The sequence below is a fragment of the Zophobas morio genome, unplaced genomic scaffold, assembly GCF_036711695.1.
Source record: "Zophobas morio isolate AGI-343-1 ecotype UQ-CSIRO unplaced genomic scaffold, CSIRO_AGI_Zmor_V1 ptg000004l, whole genome shotgun sequence".
NCBI classification, from domain to species: Eukaryota; Metazoa; Arthropoda; class Insecta; order Coleoptera; family Tenebrionidae; genus Zophobas; species Zophobas morio.
Window position 1 is genome coordinate 14,543,180 of NW_026972109.1, and position 25,471 is coordinate 14,568,650.

The 25,471-nt window shown below is 35.6% G+C and overlaps 5 protein-coding genes across 24 annotated transcripts in view; 4 read left to right on the forward strand and 1 right to left on the reverse strand.

Moving 5' to 3' along the window:
• Positions 1–25,471, reverse strand: part of LOC135142408 (origin recognition complex subunit 5-like) — a 174,918-nt gene that overhangs the window by 128,316 nt on the left and 21,131 nt on the right. The window lies entirely within an intron of this gene.
• On the forward strand, positions 111–8,974 carry LOC135142239 (annexin B9-like). 17 transcript variants are annotated; one of them, XM_064073972.1, is made up of 7 exons: positions 111–196; positions 419–681; positions 794–841; positions 1,155–1,577; positions 1,626–2,007; positions 2,058–2,566; positions 2,621–2,941. In XM_064073972.1, exons 3-7 carry the CDS (start codon positions 809–811, stop codon positions 2,675–2,677), a joined length of 1,404 nt encoding a protein of 467 aa, XP_063930042.1. In that variant the 5' UTR covers positions 111–196; positions 419–681; positions 794–808; the 3' UTR covers positions 2,678–2,941. The 17 variants fall into 17 exon arrangements, with proteins under 17 accessions (XP_063930042.1, XP_063930048.1, XP_063930081.1 ...); XM_064073978.1 differs by having other exon boundaries at positions 803–841; XM_064073929.1 differs by lacking the exons at positions 111–196; positions 419–681; positions 794–841; ... (2 more) ...; positions 2,058–2,566; positions 2,621–2,941 and adding exons at positions 5,975–6,093; positions 6,287–6,549; positions 6,709–6,747; ... (2 more) ...; positions 8,073–8,581; positions 8,631–8,974.
• Positions 10,787–13,373, forward strand: LOC135142231 (annexin B9-like). Its single transcript, XM_064073910.1, has 7 exons — positions 10,787–10,926; positions 11,058–11,093; positions 11,148–11,549; positions 11,599–11,787; positions 11,846–12,227; positions 12,284–12,792; positions 12,840–13,373. The coding sequence occupies exons 2-7, from the start codon at positions 11,064–11,066 to the stop codon at positions 12,891–12,893; spliced, it is 1,566 nt and encodes a 521-aa protein (XP_063929980.1). The 5' UTR covers positions 10,787–10,926; positions 11,058–11,063; the 3' UTR covers positions 12,894–13,373.
• Positions 14,029–16,531, forward strand: LOC135142352 (annexin B9-like). Of its 4 annotated transcripts, none has more exons than XM_064074049.1 (6): positions 14,029–14,207; positions 14,626–14,661; positions 14,860–15,345; positions 15,397–15,778; positions 15,825–16,333; positions 16,381–16,531. In XM_064074049.1, the coding sequence occupies exons 2-6, from the start codon at positions 14,632–14,634 to the stop codon at positions 16,435–16,437; spliced, it is 1,464 nt and encodes a 487-aa protein (XP_063930119.1). In that variant the 5' UTR covers positions 14,029–14,207; positions 14,626–14,631; the 3' UTR covers positions 16,438–16,531. The 4 variants fall into 4 exon arrangements, with proteins under 4 accessions (XP_063930119.1, XP_063930133.1, XP_063930113.1 ...); XM_064074043.1 differs by lacking the exon at positions 14,029–14,207 and adding an exon at positions 14,214–14,437; XM_064074063.1 differs by lacking the exon at positions 14,860–15,345 and having other exon boundaries at positions 14,036–14,207.
• Positions 16,629–18,156, forward strand: LOC135142377 (annexin B9-like). The gene is made up of 4 exons (XM_064074076.1): positions 16,629–16,883; positions 16,935–17,334; positions 17,383–17,891; positions 17,944–18,156. The coding sequence occupies exons 1-4, from the start codon at positions 16,851–16,853 to the stop codon at positions 17,995–17,997; spliced, it is 996 nt and encodes a 331-aa protein (XP_063930146.1). The 5' UTR covers positions 16,629–16,850; the 3' UTR covers positions 17,998–18,156.

Below are 25,471 nucleotides of genomic sequence, written 5' to 3' on the forward strand. Positions count from 1 at the left end.
AAAATCTTGTAAGTTATCTCAGTCTATTTGTTTTCATAGATGTTATAACCATGATAACACAACACCAAGTAATAAATAAAATATTCACAACATATGTTGCGTGTAACAAGGAATGTCAAAGTAATTTCCCACAACCCTCGTTAACAGTTTTGTTATTAAAGTTCCAGTAATTCAGGGTTGTTAGTATAGAACAAAGGTACGTATACCTTTTTAATTTATATAATCTACCGCTTTATTTATTTCCTTCCCTATTTCCGATCCTTGACCTTATGGTCGCTCCTATTCCACGGGAAAAGACACGCGGATAGCCTCTGATCGATATAATAAAAATTTTATCTTCTCCGGAATAGTCCAATTATGTCTACTGGTGTAATAAAAGTTGCATAATAGTTTGCTTTTTCTATTTCAAAATCCCCAGTGGCCTTCAAGCAATATCACCTAGAGGTACCACAAAACAATAAAACTCGATTTTCCGTGTAACACCACAACTGGAAAAATTAGCGACTTACACTAGGGACCCGTCACGTGATTTACCGACCTTGTTTTGTCTGCGTGGTCACCGTTTCAGTTTGATGTTAGCAGTGCGCCAAGAAGTAACTGGTGAATCATAAAAAAACGTACGGAAAATTCTCGTTACTCACATTAGGAAGCCAAACAAACAACTACAACTAATTATAAAAGGTGAGCAATATTGACTTTGTCATTATTTGGCAAAAACGCGACACAAGAAATTAGGTTAAATCGACAATTTTATATAAAACAAGAGCAATATCAGTATCTTAATATTCAACAGTTGTTACAGATCAGGATGAGTTACCCGGGTTATCCACCGTATCAGCAGGTAAGTGTAAATCTAAAATATGAGTATATACTAGCTTGACGTGAGTTCGATGGTCAAACTTTTGATAACAGGAACAAGATCATTAAAATTAAAGTACCTATTTGATAACAGTAGCAACTTCTCCTCACACGACTAAAAATAAGTGTAACATGTTTCTGACGTATGACCCTACATTATTAAACGCGCTAAACTTGAAATAATTCTTTGCTCCATGACTCCGATTTTTGCTTGTTCCAATTTCAATTTTGGCCCGCCCTCTCAACGTGCCGCCACTCTGGCGCCAAAACCCTCCCTAACTATCGATTTTTATTAGGGTTCGAATGCTCCATTCCCGCAACAACCAAACACAGGCGCCCCTTATCCCCCACAAGGGGGCTACAATTACGGCCCCCCCATGTACATGCCTCAGCCACCCGGAGGCCCGGGGCTTCCTCCCCAATCCGGCGGTCCGTGGTATCCTCCCCAAGCCGGCGGCCCGGGATATCCCGCCCTGGCCGATGGGACACCCTACCCTTCCGGGGGCCCCGCTTACCCCCAAGCGCAACAATATCCTCCCGGAGGCTCCCCGTATCCCAATCAAGGGAACTGTCCTTACCCAGGTCAAGCGACGAACTCACCATACCCGAGTCAAGGGAATTCTCCTTATCCCAGTTACGGTAATCAAGGACCGTACAACGCTGGGCATGTAGCCCCCAACTATTCACAATCCCCTAGTTATGGCCAACAAACACGAAAGGTACTTATGACCCTTTATTTATGCCACTAACTCATTTTAGGATTGCAGACATCACCAACCGTGGTACCGGCAGACCCCTTCAATCCCTGCGAAGATGCGGAAATACTCAGAAAAGCCATGAAAGGTTTCGGCACCGACGAAAAGGCCATCATCAACGTGCTCGCCAGACGCACTAACGAACAACGCCTCGAAATCGCAGTCCAATTCAAAACTCTCTACGGCAAGGACCTCATTAGCGACCTAAAGAGCGAACTGACCGGAAACTTCGAAAATTTGGTTGTTGCCATGATGACACCTCTTCCTCAATTCTACGCCCAAGAACTCCACGACGCCATCAGTGGCTTAGGGACCGACGAAACCGTTCTCATCGACGTTCTGTGCACTCTCAGCAACGCCGAAATTCGGAGCATCACTGAAGCCTACCACAATAGTACCACTTCGTTACAGTCTCCACATCAAAACTAACTCCTCAAATTTCAGTCTACTACCAAAACCTGGAAAGTGATCTTAAAGGCGACACTGGAGGTCATTTCAAGCGTCTGATGGTGTCCCTCTGCACCGCTGGACGTGACGAATCCATGATGACCAATCCGCACGAGGCAGCTGCTGACGCAGAGGCGCTTTTCTCTGCTGGTGAAGACCGTTTCGGAACGGACGAATCCACCTTCAATATGATTCTTTGTCAGAGGAATCAAGCACAACTGCGGTTGATTTTCGACGAGTATGAACGCCTGGCGGGGAATGATATTGAGGATGCGATCAAAAGTGAGTTTTCCGGTGACATCGAGGATGGGTTGCTGGCTGTGGTGCGTTCCATTAAGAATCAAGCAGCATACTTTGCGAAATGTTTGCACAAGAGTGTGGAAAATTTGGGAACCAATGATCGCGATTTGATTAGGTTGGTTGTGACGAGGTCTGAGATTGATATGGGTGAGATCAAGGGGGAGTATGCTGCAAAATATGGGGAATCGTTGGCCGATGCGATTGAGGTAATTAGGTTGTTTTGTGGTTGTCACATAATATAACAGTTGTTGATTTTTTAGGGCGACTGTTCAGGGGATTATAAGAAGTGTCTATTAGCGTTAATTGGTGAATCATAATGGGTTTATGATGGAAGTGATAATTTCAATTGTTAGAATTTTAACAGTATTTGCTAATTGTATTCTCTGCTGTGTTAATAGGCAACTCTTTTTACAAAATCTTTACTCATACATGTATTTTTATAAGTTAGATTTCGCGTGTGGTGAAGTAAAGGAAGTATTATGTAATGTCGAATGAGTGTGTATTTACACGACCATTTCCAGTACAAATTTCAAATGCTGTGTAATTATTAATTATACCAAATAAAAATTTACAACTGTTAATATTTTGTGTTTTTTTTTTACATTAATCTCGAAATTTACAAATTTTGTTATTAAACGTTTGCCATCCCATAAAAGCAGGAATTGTCAACCACAAAATAAGTATTTTTAATTTAAAAAATGCCATACAATTGACCTTCACATCGAATCAATACAAGCTCCTTAGCACGGTGACGTGACCTCAATAGGATATCCCAAAGGTTCGCTGTTTCATCTAATCTATCTAATATTTTAAATTGATAAAATTATAACATAAATATTTACTAAAAACACACATATGTATACAATTTTTTTTTTGTTCTCTAGAGGCGAAGAAACGTCTACATACATAACTACACAGATTTCTTTTATCAATTCAAATGAAACTCGAAGTGTCAACATCAATAATAATCAAAATTTTGTCTAGTGTATAAATGTCAATCTTGCAAAAAAAAAGAGAAAAGAAATAGAGTAAAATCCTACCCACTATTCAACTGTTGTGCATTACAAATATTCAAAAGAGCGTGAAAAAAATTTGAAATTAATTTGAGAATGAGTGTTTATATGCTATGAAATTAATAAATTTAATAAAACTATTTCCAAGTATTCAGAGGTAGTATTCTGTGATAAAATTAAAAAGTCATTACGATTAAAATACATCAGTTTCACGGCCGTCCGAACAATTTTATTTTTGTAAATGCGGCAGGTGCCTTAAAAAAATTAAACTATACAAAAAATACATTAATACTGTGACGAATATTAAGTTGAGCAATTTTTCACGCTTTCAGTTTTTAAAAAATATGCTTCTATTGTGACATTTACGTAATAACTTTTATACATTAGAGTCCGTTATTACGACGTTCCGCAACACTAGAATTTAATAACTAGATTCTACAATAGACATGAGTAGAGACGGACACATATGCACTAAAGATAAAGCTTATATGCACCATTGCACTAATATGCCTTAAAAAATGCCGAAATTTATTTCAACAGAACTTCCCGCGCGTCTAAAGTACAAGTCCAACAAATCCGGCTTCTTTGAAAAATGATAAAATTTGATTTTACTATTTTTATTTTGTGTAAATCTCTATAAGAAAAAGCCAGCGTCATAAATAATACCCTTGGAGCTCCTGCGCTATTTAAAGCAGATAAACAGAGGAAAAAAATGTGTTCTTTTCTTACCGCTAATAACATGCTTAACTTCAAGTGTTTATGCTTATACATCGAAAAAATGTTATGTAGAAATTTGTTTGATGAGTTTGTCTCTTTAAAACAGTGGATTAAAATTATTAATTAAGCCATAATCCAACAAAATGTTCTAAATATTTTATCATTATTAAATAAAGACGTGCGAATTTTCACATTTTCGAGAAAAAGGGATGACTATAAACAAAATCAAGGTTGATTCGTAAACCACAAATACAGGAGTATATTATTTCATACGATTTTGGTAAGGTTAATTATGCAATATAACGAGCGAACGTCATCAAAGTGTTAGTAGGGATGATTAACCAAATTTTTATTAGCGTTTTATCATCTACATTCCTAATACCTATACATACAAAATTTAATAACAATCGGGCCAGTAATTTCGGAGATTATCTGCATAATAAAAATCGTCACAGATAGACAGACAGACGAAAACGGAAAACCATTTTTTTCATACTCTAGCGAACATGAAACTTCGAAAAAACATGCAACTAGCAAGTCGCCTAATGGACTCGATTACTATAATTCCTTAGCTTATGCTTGATAAGTAAAAACATGCAAAATTTAGTGAATCATAAGTGCATAAATAAGGCATTAGTCATCCTCATTACTGAAAGGTTATTAAAATAAGACTGAAGAAAAAGAGACTGATATAATGTTTGTTATCATTTATTTTTGTTATAATAAATAAATATGTTTTTGTAAATTATCAACAAGAAAATTTTAAATTGTTTAATATGTTTTTATAGATAACGAAAGCCCGCTTCACATCGACAAAACATCACAGGGCACTATTGAAGGAAATTGTCCCCTTACTATTTCAGCAACTACATTCATCGCATGAGCTAAACACGTAAACTAAAATGAATTACATTTGGAAAAAAACTTTTTAAATTTTGTCCTGTTTTGATCATACAAGCTGCAGGGAACAAATTAATCCATTCATATCATATAACTTCCAGAAAGTGGGGAAATTTAGCCTATTTCACATTTCAATCGTAATAATAATAAAATTGGTGGTCCGTCTTAAAATTGCTACCTATTATTTAATTATAGTTTTCTTAAAAAAACAATTTCCACTAATATAGTAGAGACCACGAATAAATGAATATTGACTTTCTGTATCCAAAAATATTACTGGAATCCCTTAATAAACTGCCCAGGGTTATTATAATTCTAATCCCAGTCTACTTATTGAGCTGTGCCGACAAGCACTTTTGAAAAGAGAAAATCAATGTTCACTAATTGCCAGTCTTTACCTTAAATTCTTATGACCGAAATTTCAAACGGTAAAGGATTAACAAACTAAATTTTCAAACAAAAAGCAACCGTTCTAAGAACATGTATGTACCAAAACACTTGGCCTAAAACGATTGAAAGACCACTCCGATCCATATTTGTACAGTGCCACAGATACCTACATATATTATACTTACAAACGGAAAATCTTTCAGGAACAAAAATAAAACGTAAACTTTCGAAATTTTGTAAAAATATGCACTTATATGCACCAGAAACCAGAAACATGGAGTAGCATAGGCAATATGCCATTATATACGGGTATATACAAAATAAAAATTACTTGTTTAAATTTAAAAAAGAAACAATAATAAAGCATATCTTCACAAGTTTGAGTTAGTTATGCCCATAAGCCAATATTTTTTGTCCATTTCTAGACACGACCGGATTTCACTATCTCTAACAGCCAATACATTTCTAGGATTTTTGTGAAAGATTCCAATAAAAATACACTAATCCTCACTGATAAAATCATCTTTAAAACTGTAAAATTGCTTAGATCATTCAGTCTATTTGTTTTTATTGATAATACTATCACGATCGCGCAACCACAGTTATAAATAAAATATTGACAATAGGTATATGTTGCGTGTAACAAGGAGTGTTAAAATGATTTCCCACAACCCTCATTAATAGTTTTTAAAAACCCATTAAAAGGCACCCTGGTAAGTATTTGTTTTAATATAATATCCTCTTTTATTTCCTTTATAGTCGCCCCTATTCACTAGAAATGAAAAGGGAATAGCTTCCTGATCAATATAATAAAAATTTTATCTTCTCCGAAATAGTTCAGTTATGTGTCTACTGGTGTAATAAAAGTTGCATATCGTTTGCTCCTTTCTGTTTTCAAATCCCCAGTGACCTTCAACCTATATCACCAAGTAGCAGAGGTACTACAATGCAGTAATAGAAGTTGATTTCTCGTAACAGGAAAAATGAGAAACTTTCACTAAAGGCCCATCACGTGATTTAACGACCTTGTTTTGTCTGCGTTGTCGACGTTTCAGTTTGACGTCGGCAGTGCGCGAAGAGGTAACTCAGTGAGTCATAGAAATACGTACAGGAATTTCGCGTTATTCACATTACGAAGCCAAACAAACCACTACAACTGATTATAAAAGGTGAGTAGTGTTGATTTCGTACTCATTTAATAAAAAACGCGACACGAGTTAATTAGGTTAAATAGACAACTTTAAATAGAACAAGAGCAATGCCGGTATCTTAACATTCAACAGTTGGTAGTTAAACGTTTTAATAATAGTAATCGTCTGGTGTTACAGATCACCATGAGTTACCCGGGTTATCCACCATATCAGCAGGTAAGTGTATAATCTAGGTAAATACCAGCTTGACGTGGGTTTAGCGGTCAAACTTTGATAACAAGAACAAGATCATTAAAACGGAATTATTTGATAACGATAACACGATAACAACTTCCTCACTGCACCTTCAAGCCATGATAGGGATTATTTTGTGATGAAACTCCTCGCAAGACTAACAATTGGTTAAGGCTTTTGACTCTTGTGTCTGACCCTAACGCGCTGAACTTGAAATGATGTCATCGCTCCATGACTCCGATTTTTGCTTGTTCCGATTTCAATTTTGACCTGCCCTCTCGACATGCCGCCACTCTGGCGCCAAAGCCCTCCCTAACTATCGATTTTTATCAGGGTTCGAATGCTCCATATCCGCAACAACCAAACACGGGCGCTCCCTACCCCCCACAGGGGGGTGTTTTTCCCCCCAGTGTGGGCTACAACTACGGATCCCCAATGTACATGCCTCAGCCATACGGAGGTGCGGGGTATCCTCCCCCGTCCGGTGGAGCGGGATATCCCGCTCCCTCCGGTGGGACACCTTACCCTTCCGGAGCTCCTCCATCAAGTGGAGCACCTTACCCCTCCGGGGCTTCTGCCTACCCCCAAACACAACAGTATCCTTCTCACGGAAGCTCCCCGTACCCCAGCCAAGGAAGCTCTCCTTACCCCACCCAAGGAAGCTCTCCTTACCCCACCCAAGGAAGCTCTCCTTATCCCAGCCAAGGCAGATCTCCCTATCCCAGTCACGGAAGTACCGCTTATCCCGGTAATCAAGGACCGCACAGCGCCGGGCATGTAACCCCCAACTATTCACAATCCCCTAGTCATGGCCAACACACACGGAAGGTACTATATCCCTTTTATTAATACCATGAACTGATTTTGGGGTTGCAGACATCACCAACTGTGGTATCCGCAAATCCCTTCAATCCCCGTGAAGACGCGGAAGTACTCAGAAAAGCCATGAAAGGTTTCGGAACCGACGAGAAGGCCATCATCAATGTGCTCGCCAGACGTACCAACATGCAACGCCTGGAAATCGCGGTACAATTCAAAACTCTCTACGGCAAGGACCTTATTAGCGACCTAAAGAGCGAACTAACCGGAAACTTCGAAAATTTGGTTGTTGCCATGATGACACCTCTGCCCCAATTCTACGCCAAAGAACTCCACGATGCCATCAGTGGCTTAGGCACTGACGAAACCGTTCTCATTGACGTTCTATGCACTCTCAGCAATGCCGAAATTCGGTGCATCACCGCAGCGTACCACAAAAGTACCACTTCATTACATGTTCACACCAAAACTAACCCGTCAAATTGCAGCCTACTACCAAAACCTGGAAAGCGATCTGAAAGGCGACACCGGAGGCCACTTCAAACGCCTGATGGTGTCCCTCTGCAGCGCTGGACGTGACGAATCCATGATGACCAATCCGCAAACGGCAGCTGCTGACGCGCAAGCACTTCTTCGTGCTGGTGAACTACGTTTCGGAACGGACGAATCCACCTTCAATATGATTCTTTGTCAGAGGAATCATGCACAGCTGCGGTTGGTGTTCAGCGAGTACCAACGCCTAACGGGGCATGATATTGAGAAGGCGATCAAAAATGAGTTTTCTGGTGATATTGAAGATGGTTTTCTGGCGGTGGTGCGTTCCATTAAGAATCAAGCAGCATACTTCGCGAAAGCTTTGAACAAGAGCATGAAAGGTTTGGGGACCAATGATCGCGATTTGATTAGGTTGGTTGTGACAAGATCTGAGATTGATATGGGTGAGATCAAGAGGGAGTATGCTGCAAAATATGGGGAATCGTTAGCCGATGCAATTAAGGTAAATAGGTTTTGTGTGGGTTCTCAGATTTATGTGGTTGATTTTTCAGGGCGACTGTTCGGGAGACTACAAGAAGTGTCTGTTAGCGTTGATTGGTGAATCATAATGGGGTTTATGTAGGAACTGATTATTTTCATTATTAGAATTTTAACAGTATGTGCTACATGTTGTATTCTCTGCTCTTTTTATATGTCTTTTTACGATTATAATATTTGCCTTTAGAAGTGTTTACTCTTTACATATAAATGTATTTTTTATAACTTGAACAAATGTGGCCAAGTTAACGACGAAGCCTTATGTAATGTCAAATGAATATGTATTTACACGACCATTTCCAGTACAAACGTTAAATGCTCTGTAATTATATTAAATAAAAACATACAACCATTGCAATTTTATTGTGTTTACGTCCCGCACGTAAGGTAAAGAAGCCCCTATAATACGAAAAAAGATATTTCGTTTCCGTCTGTCTGTCTGCCGTCTGTCCAGATTTTTATTAGACAGATAATAGATAATTTTTGTCAAATTTTATACTTGTATTATGAATTTCGTTGCGCTATCTACCGATGGGATAACCTCGTTTCCAAAGTTGAAAATACACAGTAAATGTAGCTTAAATTTTATAAAAAAAAGATACCTACCGTGCTCTTGTGGTTTATGAATGTGTGTTAAGTTTTTACTCGTAAGACACGCCGATGTTTGGAAAAAATCAAAATTATGTAACAATATTTACTATTTAACTCTTAAATTGCAGAGCCGAATGTTTTGAAATCTTGGAAACGTTTTAAAGTTATCGAAAGGGTGGTAAATAATAATGAAACTTTATCTCCTTCCTTCCCTCAAATTGATGGGGCCATCGCCAAAGTTTCTCCGATACATCCCATCTAAAATATGCAAAATATTTTGAGCCCATTGTTATATGTAGTTTATCAAGGCATTCATTACTTTACTCGTATAGAGGTATCACAAAAAAAATCGCAAAATTAAATTTTATAATCGGTTTAAAAGTCAAATTTTTTAAAAATCATAAAAGTTGCCATAATTTAATTGGCGATTTTGGAAAAATGATAATAATGTTCAAAGAAATGGGGTTGAAAATAACTTCTGGGGGTCGAAATCTACAAATAATACAGTCTACAATAAATATCTTTAGCTAGTAATTTTCGAGAGTTTTGGAAAAGTTAAAAAAATCCACAAACAATTTTGAGACGTAAATTTCAACTTGCTAATTAGAAAAATACGCAGGTTTTATTGTTCTAAAACAAGATTTTTGTAATATTTCTGCAGAAATAGTGCGAACTTTCGAAGAAATTCTTCAGCTAATGTTCGAACGTGGTCGAAAAATGAGATGACGTCACCAAATTTTGGGTGGTAACTGTCAGATAATTTATGGTTAAGGTTTTGCCAGGTTTTCTAAGATTTACGGAATGTCAATTCGAGAAAAAAATCAAACATTTGTCTAACATCTTGTGCAAAGAAAAGTGATGGTTAAATTTTCTGACAGTTAACTACAACAAGTAGGATTTGTTGGACTGTTCTTTACGGACGAGGGAAGTTCTGTTGGAATAACTTTCGACCAAATTTTGTTATTAAACCTTTACGATTATCACGAAAGACGGAATTATTAACGAACAAATTTAAACGTTTTAATTTTAAAAATGCCACACAATTGACCTTCACGTCGAATCAATACAGCCTCCTTCGAACAGTGGCGTTACCTCAACAAGAGGTCCTAAAGATTAATATTTGAATTTGCTTCATTTAAGTTCTCCAACACTCTGGACACACCGTTACTTTATAATTAGCGTTACATTATATGCATTATCGTTATATTAGCGAAAAGTTTGATAAAATTCTTAAATAAATCTTGACTGAAAAATACTCCGTGCCAGGCATACATTATTTATTTTGCTCTAGAGGCGAGGAAAGGACTATGTGCATAACTTTACTTTTTTATCACTTCTGACGAAACGCGAAGTGCCGCGATAAATAATAAATAATGTATACGTTATTTTCACTACAAATGATATTGAAAACAACACGACACTAAGTATTAATCTGAATTTATAGTGAGAACAGAAAAATCAGCCCCAACGATTTGTATTCTTATTACTACTATCAGGGTGCTAGCCAAACTAAAGTGAAAACTCCTGCTACGCCACTGGTGAAAAACCTCTTGGTGGTGCCATCTAACAATCTCAATTGCTGCAATCTATTTTTGATAAATGTATATATAAACTGAGTAGTGCGAGGGTTTTTCTAAAAATTGTTTTGTGTTCATTTTACACGAAGTTACAGTTTTCATAAATATTATGACAACCTTGAAGTCTTCCACCAAATAAGCGGTAAGGGACCCCTGTGTTTACTGTATTATGTACACACTCGACTATAAAAATTTCCGACTTGTTTTTCACTCGTCCGTATCTCAAAAATATGTACATTCTTCAAGATTTAACGCTACTATGATTTTTTTTAGAACAAAATGGACCACACATTATTTCCCTGTTGTCAGGTATGGCGTACCAATCATCTGCCTGTAGCAACCTTAAAATCCTTATTTCAATAGGATTCGCCAACCCACCACCCTTCTTCAAACTGGGTGGTGCCAAATGCTCCAACCCTCATTCACACAACCCCACTTCCGGCGACACTGGGGTTTAAACCACCTAGCCCAGGTTTTAATGTTGGACCTCTGCCGCAACCTTATTCGGGTACCCCAACACGTGCTCCATACTTAGGATTCGACGTCCCGGAACAGAATCAGTTTTACGCCAATAATGACACAAAACCGAAACGTCGCTTACCATCTTGTCCCTCACCAGGATACCCCAACCACCCAATTTTTTGTCCCAGCAGTCCAAGAAGAGCGTCTTTACAATCACTACCACTTCGTTCCAAACAAGAACAAAACCAAACTTCACACCGCAAAGATTCAGGAAACCAAAATTCGTCAATTACTGTGGCAAAGGTATTGAAAACCCTATTTTTAGAGTCACCTCACTAATTATTTTTTTTAGCCACAACGTCGCTCGTCATCTTCTAACATTTGTCCCTCACCAATATACCCCAAACTTCCAATTTCTTGTCCCGGTAGTCCGGGAAGAACCTCTTTACAATCACTGCCACTTCTTTCCAAAGACGAACACAATCAAACTTCAGACCTCAAAGACATAGGAAACCCGAATCCGACAATTACTGTGCCAAAGGTATTCAAAACTCTGTCTGTATTTATAGTCACTTTACTAAAACATGTCGTTTAAGCAGCAATCTCCCACTGTTATTGCAGCAGACCATTTTAATCCACGCCGAGATGCCGAAGTGCTCAAAAAAGCAATGAAAGGTTTCGGTGCTCACGAAAACACCATCATCAAGTTACTAACAAAACGCTCAAACGCTCAGCGCGTAGAAATCGCGCTTAAATATAAAACCCTCTACGGCAAAAACTTAACCAAAGAATTGAAAAGTGAACTCAGTGGTAGTCTTGAGAAAACCGTCGTGGCTTTAATGACACCACTACGACAGTACTACGCCAAGGAGCTCCACAACGCTATTGTTGGGCTAGGAACTGACGAAGCAGTATTGATAGAAGTCTTGTGTACTTTACCCAATACCGAAATTCGTGCTATTAGCACAATCTATCACAAAAGTAAGCCAATTTCGGCCCCACATTCTTCTTTTTCAAATACTCCTATCAATTTTCAGTTTACAATAAAAACCTTGAAAGTGACATCAAAGGCGACACTAGTGGAGACTTTCGTCGCTTCATGGTGTCCTTATGCAGCGCAGGCCGCGACGAAAGCATGGTGACCAATTCCGCGAGCGCTGCTGAAGATGCCCAAGCTCTTTACAACGCAAAAGAGAAACGTTGGGGTACAGACGGATCCATTTTTAATATGATTCTTTGTGAACGCAATCATGCACAACTTCGGTTGATATTCCAAGAGTATCGACGCCTCACTGGACACGACATTGAAAACACGATTAATAGTGAATTTTCGGGCGACATTCAAGAAGGTTTCTTGGCTGTTATACGATCGATTAAGAATCAGCAGGCTTTTTTTGCTAGACGGTTGTATAAGAGTATCAAGGGTTTGGAGGCCTATGACAGAGATTTGATAAGGTTGGTGGTGACGAGGTGCGAGAGTGATATGGGTGATATTAAAAGGGAGTTTGCTGCTAATTACAAGCAGTCTTTGGGGGATGCAATAAAGGTATGAGAGGAGATGGAGTTTCAAAACCTAAATCTGTGTTCTTGTAGGCTAACACTTCCGGGAACTACAAAAGGTGTCTTCTGGCACTAGTAGGAGAATAGAGTTTTCACATTGTTAACTGACAATATTTACCAAATTTTCAAATCAATTTCAATCATTTAAAACTTAACATAGTTTTATAATAACGTCTACGCAAGTACATAGACTACTAAGCTATATGACAGTGTATATCTCAATTGCTTGTTCGTGTTAAGACACTAAATTTTTGAAGAATTTAAATATATATGTACAAATTTGTGCCGATTTATCAAAAGCACACAACTAACGTCAAAAAAGCACAATTAAGAACCAATTCGCTTTTTCGTACTTTATTAAATTTTCAACTATTCTGTAGTTGTTGCGTAAAATATTGAAAAAATTATGTTAACTTAATCCATCCATTTAAATCCAGTTCTTCCACAACCTGACTTTTCTAGACAATAAAACAATACATTGACTGACATATCCACGCATGCATTGCATTGTATGTTACAATCTGTATTTACTAAATAATCTTTATTAATAAAAAAATACGCAAGATATGCACTAGTTGTTACTAGGTAAACATAACAACAACAGTTCAAAGTAAACCATATCTTAGCCAGACTCAATTTAACTTGACAACGAATAATAAAGCATGATTAAAGATATCAACGATTTTTCAAGTTTTTATCAGCCCTATTCTATGAAAGAAAAAATAATTTAATCATTATCAACAATGACAAAATTACCTTGATTCCTAATTAACAAAATTAACCACTCGAATGAATCTAATCTGTTTCGATCCACTTGATCATGTAAATTAATGTCACAGATCATGGCCAACTTCATCTACATTCCACATGGCCAACATAACCCAAAAAGTGCTAAATCAACCACACGTCCCTCGTATTTTAGATACTTTTGTTAGTCTGTAATAAATATAGGGTTCGATAAATCAGAACAATGAACGAACATTTAAAATTAGCGCTTAGTAGAAACACCTTCAAATCCCCTCCCACGTTTATTGTACCATGTCGCAAACCCGACGTGTTTTGTACGAACATTATTACTATTTAATGACTCAATTATTACAACATTTCCTCCCAAAAAAAACGGAACTTCTAGTTCAACTGAATTATTTCCAAACGATGGAAAAATCAATGAAACATGTTTTATTAAATGCAACTGAGAGATCGTGTCCTATTTATATCGCACCACGTGATACTAGTTTTGTAAACAATCAAGGCGTGACCACGTCTCTAGTCTTAATTAAAATAGACAACAGATATTTACTTTTCATTCATTAACCTCATCGTTTAAATCGCTCAAAAATGACAATATCATAACACAATTATAGAATTTTTGATTTGTATGTAAGAAACGTCTGGTACAAGGTAAGTACGGAAGAAAACAGTATTGTGTTAAAATGTGCAACAAAAGATAAAAATATTGGTGACCAGTGACGTCCTCGAATTAGTCATCGATTGCGACCGCGGTATTAACATTTGTAAGTAGGGTTTTAAACAAGGTTGATCAGTAGCTATCTTATCTTTAAACTAAACGCAACGGCCAAGCGAGAACATCTTTGTGTGCGTTGTTTGGATAAAATAAAATACATATACAAGTAAGTGTGTTGTTACTTTTTTTCAAGTGTAAATACTTCTTCATATTTGTACTTTTTTATTAGTCAATTTTTAAATCTATCTGATAACTTAAAAATCGTTACCAATTACCGTATACATAAGGATTTACCACGAATTTATAAAGATGTACTTAAAAATACTAAATATTAGGTGTTATCTTTTTTTCTAGGTCAAAATGAGTCACTCTGGCTACCCTTATCAACAGGTATGTTAATACCCACATGTACCCATTAATTTAATCTTTAACAAACATTAGAAGTACCTTCAATTCGATAAGAATCAATAATTTAAATATCGAAACGGTCATAAAGATAACGTTGATACTTTAGATAAACATAAAAAAACAAACACGTTTGGCGGTCTTTTTTTACTCACAATGTCATAAAACATGTTATTTTCTCAGGGGTCAAATTCATACTCTTCGTCATACCCACATCAACCTCGACCTCCTTACCCTTCACAGGCCACCCCTTACCCTACGCAAGGTGGCGTCTTTGCTCCTAGCCTAGGCTTCAATGTGGGTTCACCAATGTACATGCCTCAACCTTACGGTGGTAGCGGATACCCATCATCCACCACTGGTGGATCATACAGCACCCCTTACCCACAACCATCACACTACCCAGGGAATCCTAGCCCTGTCACAGCGTCGTACCCACAGTCATCTTATCCACCTCAACCTGCGTCGACTTACCCACAAACTAATCAACGTCCATCGACTTATCCCAGCGGACCAACCTACCCTAATCCACACACCGCTTATTCTAATTCCACTAACCAAGGACATGCTTATCATCAATCGTCACGCTATCCCCCTGTTCAAGAACAACGGTACTCCCATTCGAATTATCCCGGTGGACATAGCGGACATTCACCTCAAGTGTTAAAGGTAGCCCCCCACACTCCTTTGGGATAAACTCAACGAATGTCCTAATTCCAGCACTCTCCAACTGTGGTCCCGGCGCATCCGTTCGACCCACGCGAAGACGCTCACGTGCTAAGAAAAGCCATGAAAGGTTTCGGAACCGACGAAAAAGCCATCATCAATGTCCTAACGCGACGTTCCAATGCCCAACGTTTAGAAATCGCAATCCAATTTAAAACCCTCTTTGGCAAAGACTTGATCGGTGACCTGAAAAGCGAGCTCAGCGGGAATTTCGAAAGGGCGATCGTCGCTCTGATGACTCCTTTGCCACAGTTCTACGCCAAAGAACTCCACGATGCCATTAGCGGCCTAGGAACTGACGAAACTGTGCTAATTGAAGTTTTATGCACTTTAACCAACGCGGAAATATGGACAATCAGAGAAGCATACCAAAGAAGTACGAGCATGACTAGCATTTAACCTTTTTAATGTGGGATTTTTAGCTTACCGCAGTAACCTTGAGAGGGACTTAAAAGGTGATACCAGTGGGCATTTCCGACGGTTAATGGTGTCTTTATGTAACGGAGGACGTGACGAAAGCATGGTGACAAACCCGGTAGCGGCAGCTGCTGATGCTCAAGCCCTGTATAACGCAGGGGAGAAAATATGGGGTACAGACGAATCTACTTTTAATATGGTTTTGTGTCAACGGAACCATGAACAACTCCGGCTGATATTTCAAGAGTATCAAAAGATTACGGGACATGATATTGAGAAGGCCATCAAGAGTGAATTCTCCGGGGATATTCAAAACGGTCTTTTGGCTGTTATACGTTCCATTAAGAATCAACCAGCGTTCTTTGCGAAGTGTTTGAATAAGAGTATGAAAGGGTTGGGAACTAATGATAGGGATCTTGTCAGACTGGTGGTGACACGATGTGAGATTGATATGGGTGATATTAAAAGAGAATATCTTATTAATCACAAGGAATCTCTAGCTGATGCTATTAAGGTACGTAGGCAAATAATTATACACTCAGAATAATTTTCTGGTTGTAGGGTGACACATCTGGAGATTACAAAAGGTGCCTCTTGGCTTTAATTGGAGAATCGTAGGTGGTGCTGGGAACAAATCTTCAACGTATATTTTTCTAATGAATTAAAATCATCATCGCACTGTACTTTTTCTCAATAAATGTTAATTGTTTAATACCGGCTTTTCATCGAACTTCGTCTTCCAAGTTCTCGAACTGATAAAAAAATTGTCCAAAATTTTGATGGTATCGTAAAATTATCACTGCAGTGATCTTTTCTCGGTAAATATTAATTGTTTAATGCTTTTCATCGGCCTTCATTTTCACAGTTTCTCAAACTGATAAGCTTTTATCAGATAAATGCACCGATACTTCGCTTGGCACTGAACGTAGCGCTGTCGCTTTTTCAGTTAGTGGTAAGTCGTTCACTAATCACATAATTCCAAGACTGACGCCTTATCATAATCAATCCGTCAATTCTACGTAGATTGCGACATGAGTCATCAATCACTTCCGATTTTACAAAAGGTGCGTTGATCCAACAAGCTCTTAACTTTTTTAATTGCTAACATTTAACAGAACGGACCTTCACCGGCACCGTCACCCACTGTACACCCACAAGAATTTTTCCTAGCAAACGAAGATGCAGCAATTTTGAAAAAAGCCATGAGGGGTTTTGGAACCAACGAAAAATCCATTATTAATGTTCTAACAAAACGTTCATTGGCACAACGTCTAGAAATTATCAACCAGTACAACAATCTCTACAAAACGAACCTATTAAAAGAATTCAAAAGCGAGCTGAGTGGTAACTTTCGGAAATTAATACAGGCCCTGATGACACCTCTTCCTCAGTTTTACGCCAAGGAACTACACTACGCTACCAAAGGTTTAGGTACCAACGAACATATTCTAATAGAAATTTTATGCACCGTCAAACATTCACAAATCGCTGCAATTCAACATGCTTATCACCACAGTAAGTACATTCAACACTTAAAAAAAATGACTCACTGTTTATTTATAGAGTATAAAAAAACGCTTGACTCTGACGTCCGTGCTGACACTAGTGGCGATTTCAAAAGTCTCTTGGTGTCTCTAATAAATGCAAAACGCGACGAGTCTACAACGACCAATCTCGAGCAAGCAAAAGCTGACGCTATGAGTCTATACAAAGCTGGCGAAAAACGCTGGGGTACTGACGAATCCACCTTCAACAGAATTCTGTGTTTTCAGAGCTTCGCCCAACTTCAACTGGTTTTTGAGCACTATGATATTATATCTGGACACAGTATCGAAAAGGCGATCGAAAACGAGTTTTCTGGTAGTACTAAAGATTGCCTTTTGAGTATTATACAATGTGTTAGAAACACACCAGCTTTCTTAGCTAAACAGTTACACAAATCTGTAAAAGGACTAGGAACGAATGATCGGGATTTGAGACGACTGATTGTGACGAGGTGCGAAATCGATATGGGAGATATCAAAAAGGAGTATCAGGCTAAATATTCGGAATCTCTCGCTGACGCAATTAAGGTTTGGAAGAGCATTTGAAGTGTTTTCGTCAAATTTAGTTTTATTGTTGCAGGGCGACAGTTCCGGGGACTATAAAAAATGTATGTTGACGTTGATAGGAGAATAGCCTTAGAACACGAAAATGAAGTATTTTAATATTGATTGTATTAATTGTGTTGTGATATTAAAGTTGTGTAATCAGAACGAGCTTTAGAACACAAAATTGAAGTATGTATTTTAGTGTTTAATGTCGATAACAGGAAAATGCAATAAACGTGTGTTGTAAGATTGTATTAGTTAATAGTGTTGACATTCAGATCGGGTAATCCGAACGATATGAGTATTAGCAGAAATTTCGGTTATCGGAATTAGGGATTGGAAAATTATAAATCAACTAGGACAAGCTAACCAAAAAATGTATGCTATATGCATATTGACCCGAAACACAAAGAATGATTTTTTATTACAAAGCAACGAAGAATTCATTAAATTCATTAAAATCATGTCAACTTTGTTTGCATACTGTAGGAAAAATAAATAAAAAATATGTAACGGTACTTAATAATAATAATAATAGTTTATTTACGGAATATACCATTACAAATCATAACAATAGTTACACTTTACATATTTAAAGCATTCTTCAGCTCCCTCTTAAAAACATTAATTGACACACCACAAAAGTTCAGATCATTATACTCCATCGCCAGTTTAGCCATGCGGCATAATAACGGAGATTTTTGAGCATATAGTGTGCGATGGAAAGGGACTTGGAGCAAATGAGAACCTCTTGTGGCGCGATTAGGTACATGTAAAGAAAACAGATTAAGAATGTCGGAACAATTTACACGGTTATTTAACACATTAAAAACAAAGCACAAATCAAAGTAATGGCGACGACTTATTAATAAACTAAGCCCGAAATATCTAACTATGAGTTCGTAATTATTCCTATCAAATATAACATTTAGTTTAAAACATAAAAATTTAATGAAATAATTTTTAGACCCCTTTTATTTTACATACCTATAATTAATGATTTTGATTTCACTTTTTGCAAAAAAAAGATAATAAGTACCAGTCACAGTGTACGAAAAAAAATTGGTCAAAGGTTATTTCGACAAACTTCCCTCGCTCCTGAAGTACAGCCCAACAAATTCCGCAAAACCAGTGGCGTAAATAATACTCCCGAAATGTCAAAAGAATCGAATAATCGAAAAACTGAAACATCGGAATATCTATAAACTGTGATATTATGAATTCAAAAAGTTTTAAAAATCGAAAAATTGAAAAACCGAGAAATCGAAAAATCGCGCAATCGAAAGATCAAAAAATCGAATTAAAATATCGAAAAATTGAAAAATCCACAAAATCGAATTGTTGAAAAATTTTGAAATCTAAAAGTTGGAAAATCTGGAAATTTAAAAATCAAAAGTCGAAACATTTTTAAAAGCGGAGTACAGATGTCAAGAAGTCGAATCAAAAAATCGTAAAGTCGAAAAATTGAAAAACCAAAAAACTGAAAAATCGAACAATATAAAAAATTGAAAAAATAAAATATCGAAAAATTGAAAGATCAGGAAATCGAAACATCAAAAAATCGAAAAATTAAAAAATCTAAAATTTAAAAATCGAAAAACTGAAAAATCGAAATGCCGAAAAATCAAAAAACCGAGAAGTCGGACAATAAATCTATTTTTTATTTATTATTTATTAAATCGAAAAATCCAAAACTTAAAAAACCGAAAAACTAAAAAATCGAGAATTTGAAACATTCCAAAATCGAAAAGTTGAAAAATCGAAAAATGGAGATATCGAAAATTTGAGAAGCCGAAAAATCTAAAAATTGAAAAAACTTAGAAGACGGAAAAATCTTAAAATTAAAAATTTGGGAAAATTGAAAAACAATAATATCGAAAAACTGAAAAATCTAGAAATCGAAAAATCGAAAATTTTAAAAATCGAGAAACTAAAATATCGAAACATTGAACAAGGGAAAAGTTTTAAAAATCGGGAAATGGAAGCATAGAAAAAATGAACAACCGAAAAATATAAAACCGAAAAAACAAAAAAATCGATCTCGAAAAACCGAAAAACTGAAAAATCGAGAATATGAAACATTCCAAAATCGAAAAGTTGAAAAGTTGAAAAATCGAAAAATTGAAACAAAAAATTGAACAACTGAAAAATATAAAATTTTAAAATCGAAAAAGCAAAAAAATCGAGATCTCGAAAAACCGAAAAATTGGAGAATCGAAATGTTCGAAAACCTCAAAACTGAAATATCAAGAAATTGAAAACTAGATCAAAAACTGAGGAGTCGAAAGATTTAAAAAACCTAAAACTGAAACTCGAAAAATCGAGAAATTGCAGTCTAAATATCGAAGTCAAAAAATCGGAAATTTAAAAAGTCGAAGAAATGACAAATCAAAAACTTGAAAAATTGGAAAAATTGAAAAACAATAATATCGAAAAACTGAAAAATCCAGAAATCGAAAAATCTAAAATTTAAAAAATCGAAATACTAAAATATCGAAGCATTGAACAAGGAAAAAATTGAAAAATCGAGAAATGGAAGTATCAAAAAATTGAACAACTGAAAAATATAAAATTTAAAAATAGAAAAAACAAAAAAATCCAGATCTCTAAAACCGAAAAATGCAAAATCGAGAATATGAAACATTCCAAAATCGAAAAGTTGAAAAATCGAATAGAAACATCGAAAATTTGAAAAAATGAAACATCGATTAATCGAAACAATAAAAGATCGAGGAATCGAAAAATTGAGAACCCGAAAAATTGAAAAAACTTAGAAGACGGAAAAATCTAAAAATTAAAAATTCGAAGAATTGAAAAAGAGAAAAATAAAAAAATCGAGAAATGAAAGCATCAAAAAATTTAACAACTGAAAAATATAAATTTTAAAATCGAAAAATCAAAAAAAATCGAGATCTCGAAACACCGAAAAATTGGAGAATCGAAATGTTGGAAAACCTCAAAACTGAAATATCAAGAAATTGAAAAGTAGATCAAAAACTGAAGAATCGAAAAATTTAAAAAGCCTAAAACTGAAACTCGAAAAATTGAAAAATCGAGAAATTGCAGTCTAAATATCGAAGTCGCATGTCGAAAATTTAAAAAGTCGAAAAAATGAAAAATCAAAAACTTGAAAAATCGGAAAAATTGAAAAATTTAATTGAAAAACTGGAAAATCAAAAATCCAGAAATCGAAACATTAAAAATTCGAAAAATCGGGAAATCAAAAAGTTGAAAAATTGAAAAACAATAATATCGAAAAACTGAAAAATCGAGAAATCGAAAGATCAAAAATTTTAAAAATCGAAAAACTAAAATATCGAAAAATTGAACAAGGGAAAAATTTTAAAAATCGAGAAATGGAAGCATCAAAAAATCGAACAACTGAAAAATATAAAATTTTAAAATCGAATAAGCAAAAAACTCGAGATCTCGAAAAACCTCAAAACTGAAACAACAAGAAATTGAAAAGTAGAACAAAAACTGAAGAATCAAAAAATTTAAAAAACCTAAAACTGAAACTCGAAAAATCGAGAAAGTGCAGTCTAAATATCGAAGTCAAAAAATCGAAAATTTAAAAAGTCGAAGAAATGACAAATCAAAAACTTGAAAAATCGGAAAAATTGCAAAATCGAAAAATTTAATTGAAAAACGCAAAAACCGAAAAATCGAAAAATTGAGAAATCGAGAAGTCTAGAAATCGAAACATTAAAAAGTCAAAAAATTGAGAAATCGAAAAGTTGAAAAATCAAAAAACGAAAAAGTAAAAAATCGAAATGTTGAAAAACTTCAAAACTGAAATATCAAGAAATGTAAAGTCGAACAAAAATTGAAGAATCGAAAAATTTAAAAAACCCAAAACTAAAATATCGAAAAATTGAACAAGGGAAAAATTTTGGTGATCTGAACTTCTGGGGTAAGCCCAAGAAATGCTACTGAAACGTATGTACTAATGAAATTTTAAAAATCGGAAAATGGAAACATAAAAATGAACCGAAAAATATAAAATTTAAAAATCAAAAAAACAAAAAAAATCGAGAAATTGCAGACTACATACCGAAGTCAAAAAATCGAAAATTTAAATGACAAATCAAAAACTTGAAAAATCGGAAAAATTGAAAAATCGAAAAATTTAATTGAAAAACTGAAAAATCGAAACATTAAAAAGTCGAAAAATCTAGAAATCGAAAAGTTGAAAAATCAAAAAATCGATGAATCGAAAAACTGAAAAATTGAAAAATCGTAAAACTGAAACATTGATAAAATTGCTAAACCGAAAAGTGAAAAAACTCAGCAATTGAAGAATCGAAAAATTGAAAAACTGAATAATCGAGAAATGAAGAATAAAAAATTGGTCTAAAGAGTTTAGACAGTACTTCCTTCGCTGTCGGAAACTTGACGACTGCATGCCTATTGTGTATTTTTTTCTCATTACATTTTTGTAGTGGGAATTTAAAAAAAAATTGTGATGACGTCATCAACATTTTTGCAAGGACACGTATATCAGTTGGGATAGATGTAGTGTAATACTAAGAATAAAATTATTGTATGTATTCCCAAATTTTCGGGAAAATGAATTGGGTCGTTTTGAATATTGATTTCTTATAATCAATAAAATAACGAAACAATTTACTCACGTATACGGCGCCGGTGTGTAATGTCTAGAGAGCGGATTTCTGTCGGGCTAGGCAAGGCCAAACTCGGTACGGCTCGTACGGGATGCGAATTCATTGCGGTTGCGGACTGCACTTCGTTTATTTGAGATTAGAATAACGCTGTTTCGTTGCACTCTGCTGTTAATTCCCGTTCTCATTTACTTAGCCGTTTGATTAATAAATCGTTAATTATATTTATGGAATTAGTACTGATTAAATTCAGTGATTATCTATCACCCGCTACTGAGCCCCGGCGATCCAGCGCGTCCCGAGGAGGGTAGAATAAGAACGGAGGGATAGTACGGTCGAAAAATGTGGCACCGACCGTCCGAAATCTAGACACCGTTTATGACGGTGTTTGGAATACGCGCTCGGCTAAACCACGCCCCCAGTTCCGAGAGAATCGCTAAACAGTGGCGGGCAAAGTTACTCAAGTTATACATTTATTACTTACTTATGAAAACTAAGTCTGTCATTCACAGATTGTTTACTTCCATTCCACGACTTACAAAGTTTGCAATTCACCATGTTGAATTTATTAAAAACAAAACGGCTTAAAGTATAAAGATATACAGCACGTAATGGAACAAAATAACTGAGATGTACGCCCATGGAGTATGATGGGCTTTTCTCGAGGTGTTTGCGGTAGTTGATTTTGGGCCAAAACCGTACCATTGAAAGCATACGACATGCTCCCTCCGTTCTTATTCCACCCTCCTTGGCGCGTCCCCACCTATAATCGTGACGTAGCCCGACAAAAATCCGCTGTCTAGTAATATGAAAGGCAACTGAAAATCGTTTATGTATAAACATTCTTAATTTAAGATGACAAGCGTAACAGCATACGTGAGAGTCAAACAGAGAAACTGTAAACAAAACGACCATCGGTTTTATTGCTTCGACTTCCGCTTATTATATAAAACATTGGGTTTTATTTTAACTCTTGACGGTGAAATTCACAATTGGTTGATTATACACATGTCTATTTCACATTCGCGGAACCAAGTGAGCGCATAAAACAAATGCAGGTATGTAATGTTAAAGTCGATGTAAATAAGCGTGCTACCCTTATGTTTCAACCGAGTTTTTCCTTTAACAAATTTTGTGTCTACCAAATTGGGTTGGTTGGGGTGTAATACTAATAATAAGTGTTGCCTTTAATTTAATCAATAAAATAAATTGACTTCATTAATTTTTTTGAACCACCTCTTAAGAAAATCTAAAAAATATGAATGGAATGATAAATCACAAGTACAAACTCATCATATTTTTTGCATTTTAGATAGGATTTATTCAGCAAAATTTAAGGGTGACGTCATCAATTTTTTTAGGAGGGATGAACAAATACATTTTGAACAAAAGTTTACCATGCTTATAATAACTTTAAAATATTCCCAAGATTTAAAAGCATTCGGTTTTGTAATTCCTGATTAAATCGATAAAATAAATTCACGCCTTCATTAATTTTTTTGAGTCACCCTGCATATGCAAATCCAAAAATATGAATGGAATGATAAATCACAAGTACAGACTCATCATATTTTGTACATTTTAGATACGATTTATTCGGCAAACTTTTGAGCTGACGTCATCAGTTTTTTGTAGAAGATAACCAAATATATTTTGACTAAAAATTTATTATGCTCTTTATAACCTTAAAACATCTGCAAGATTTCAAAGCATTCGGTTTTGTAGTTCCTGATTAAATCAATAAAATAAATTTACGCATTCATTAATTTTTTTGAGTCACCCTGTATATGCAAATCGAAAAAATTTGAATGGAATGATAAATCACAAGAAGAGACTCACCATACTTTGTACATTTTAGATAGGATTTATTCAGCAAAATTTTGTGGTGACGTCATAAATTTTTTAGGGGGGACGGCCAAATACATTTTGATCAAAAATTTACCATGCTTATAATAATTTTAAAATATCTTCAAGATTTCGAAGCATTCGGTTCTGTAGTTCCTGAGTAAATCAGTAAAATAAATTTACGCTTTCATTTATTTTCTTGAATCACCCTGTATACGCAAATCCAAAAAATATGAATGGAGTGATAGATCACAAGTACAGACTGATCATATTTTGTACATTTTAGATATGATTTATTCAGCAAATTTTCGAGCTGACGTCATCAAGTTTTTGGAGGGGATAAGCAAATATATTTTGACTAAACATTTATTATGCTCTTTATAACCTTAAAACATCTGCAAGATGTCAGAGCATTCCGTTTTGTAGTTCCTGATTAAATCAATAAAATATATTTACGCATTCATTAATTTTTTTGAGTCACTCTGTATATGCAAATCCAAAAAATATGAATGGAGTGATAAATGACAAGTACAGGCTCATCATATTTTGTACATTTTAGATATGATTTATTCGGCAAACTTTCGAGCTGACGTCATCAAGTTTTTGGAGGGGATAAGCAAATATATTTTGACTAAACATTTATTATGCTCTTTATGACCTTAAAACATCTGCAAGATTTCAGAGCATTCGGTTTTGGAGTTCCTGATTAAATCAATAAAATATATTTACGCATTCATTAATTTTTTTGAGTCACCCTGTATATGCAAATCCAAAAAATATGAATGGAGTGATAGATCACAAGTACAGACTCATCATATTTTGTACATTTTAGAAATGATTTATTCCACAAACTTTTGAGCTGACGTCATCAAGTTTTTGGAGGGGATAAGCAAATATTTTTTGACTAAAGATTTATAATGCTCTTTATAGCCTTAAAACATCTGCAACATTTCAAAGCATTCTGGTTAGCAGATTAAAAATTAAATTTCAAATTTCATGTTGTTTTATAATTTTAATTTTTTTTCCAAAAATCTGGACGTTTCGGGTGAAAAGTCGATTCAGAGTTGTAAACTACATGTGTAGGACTATGTTATT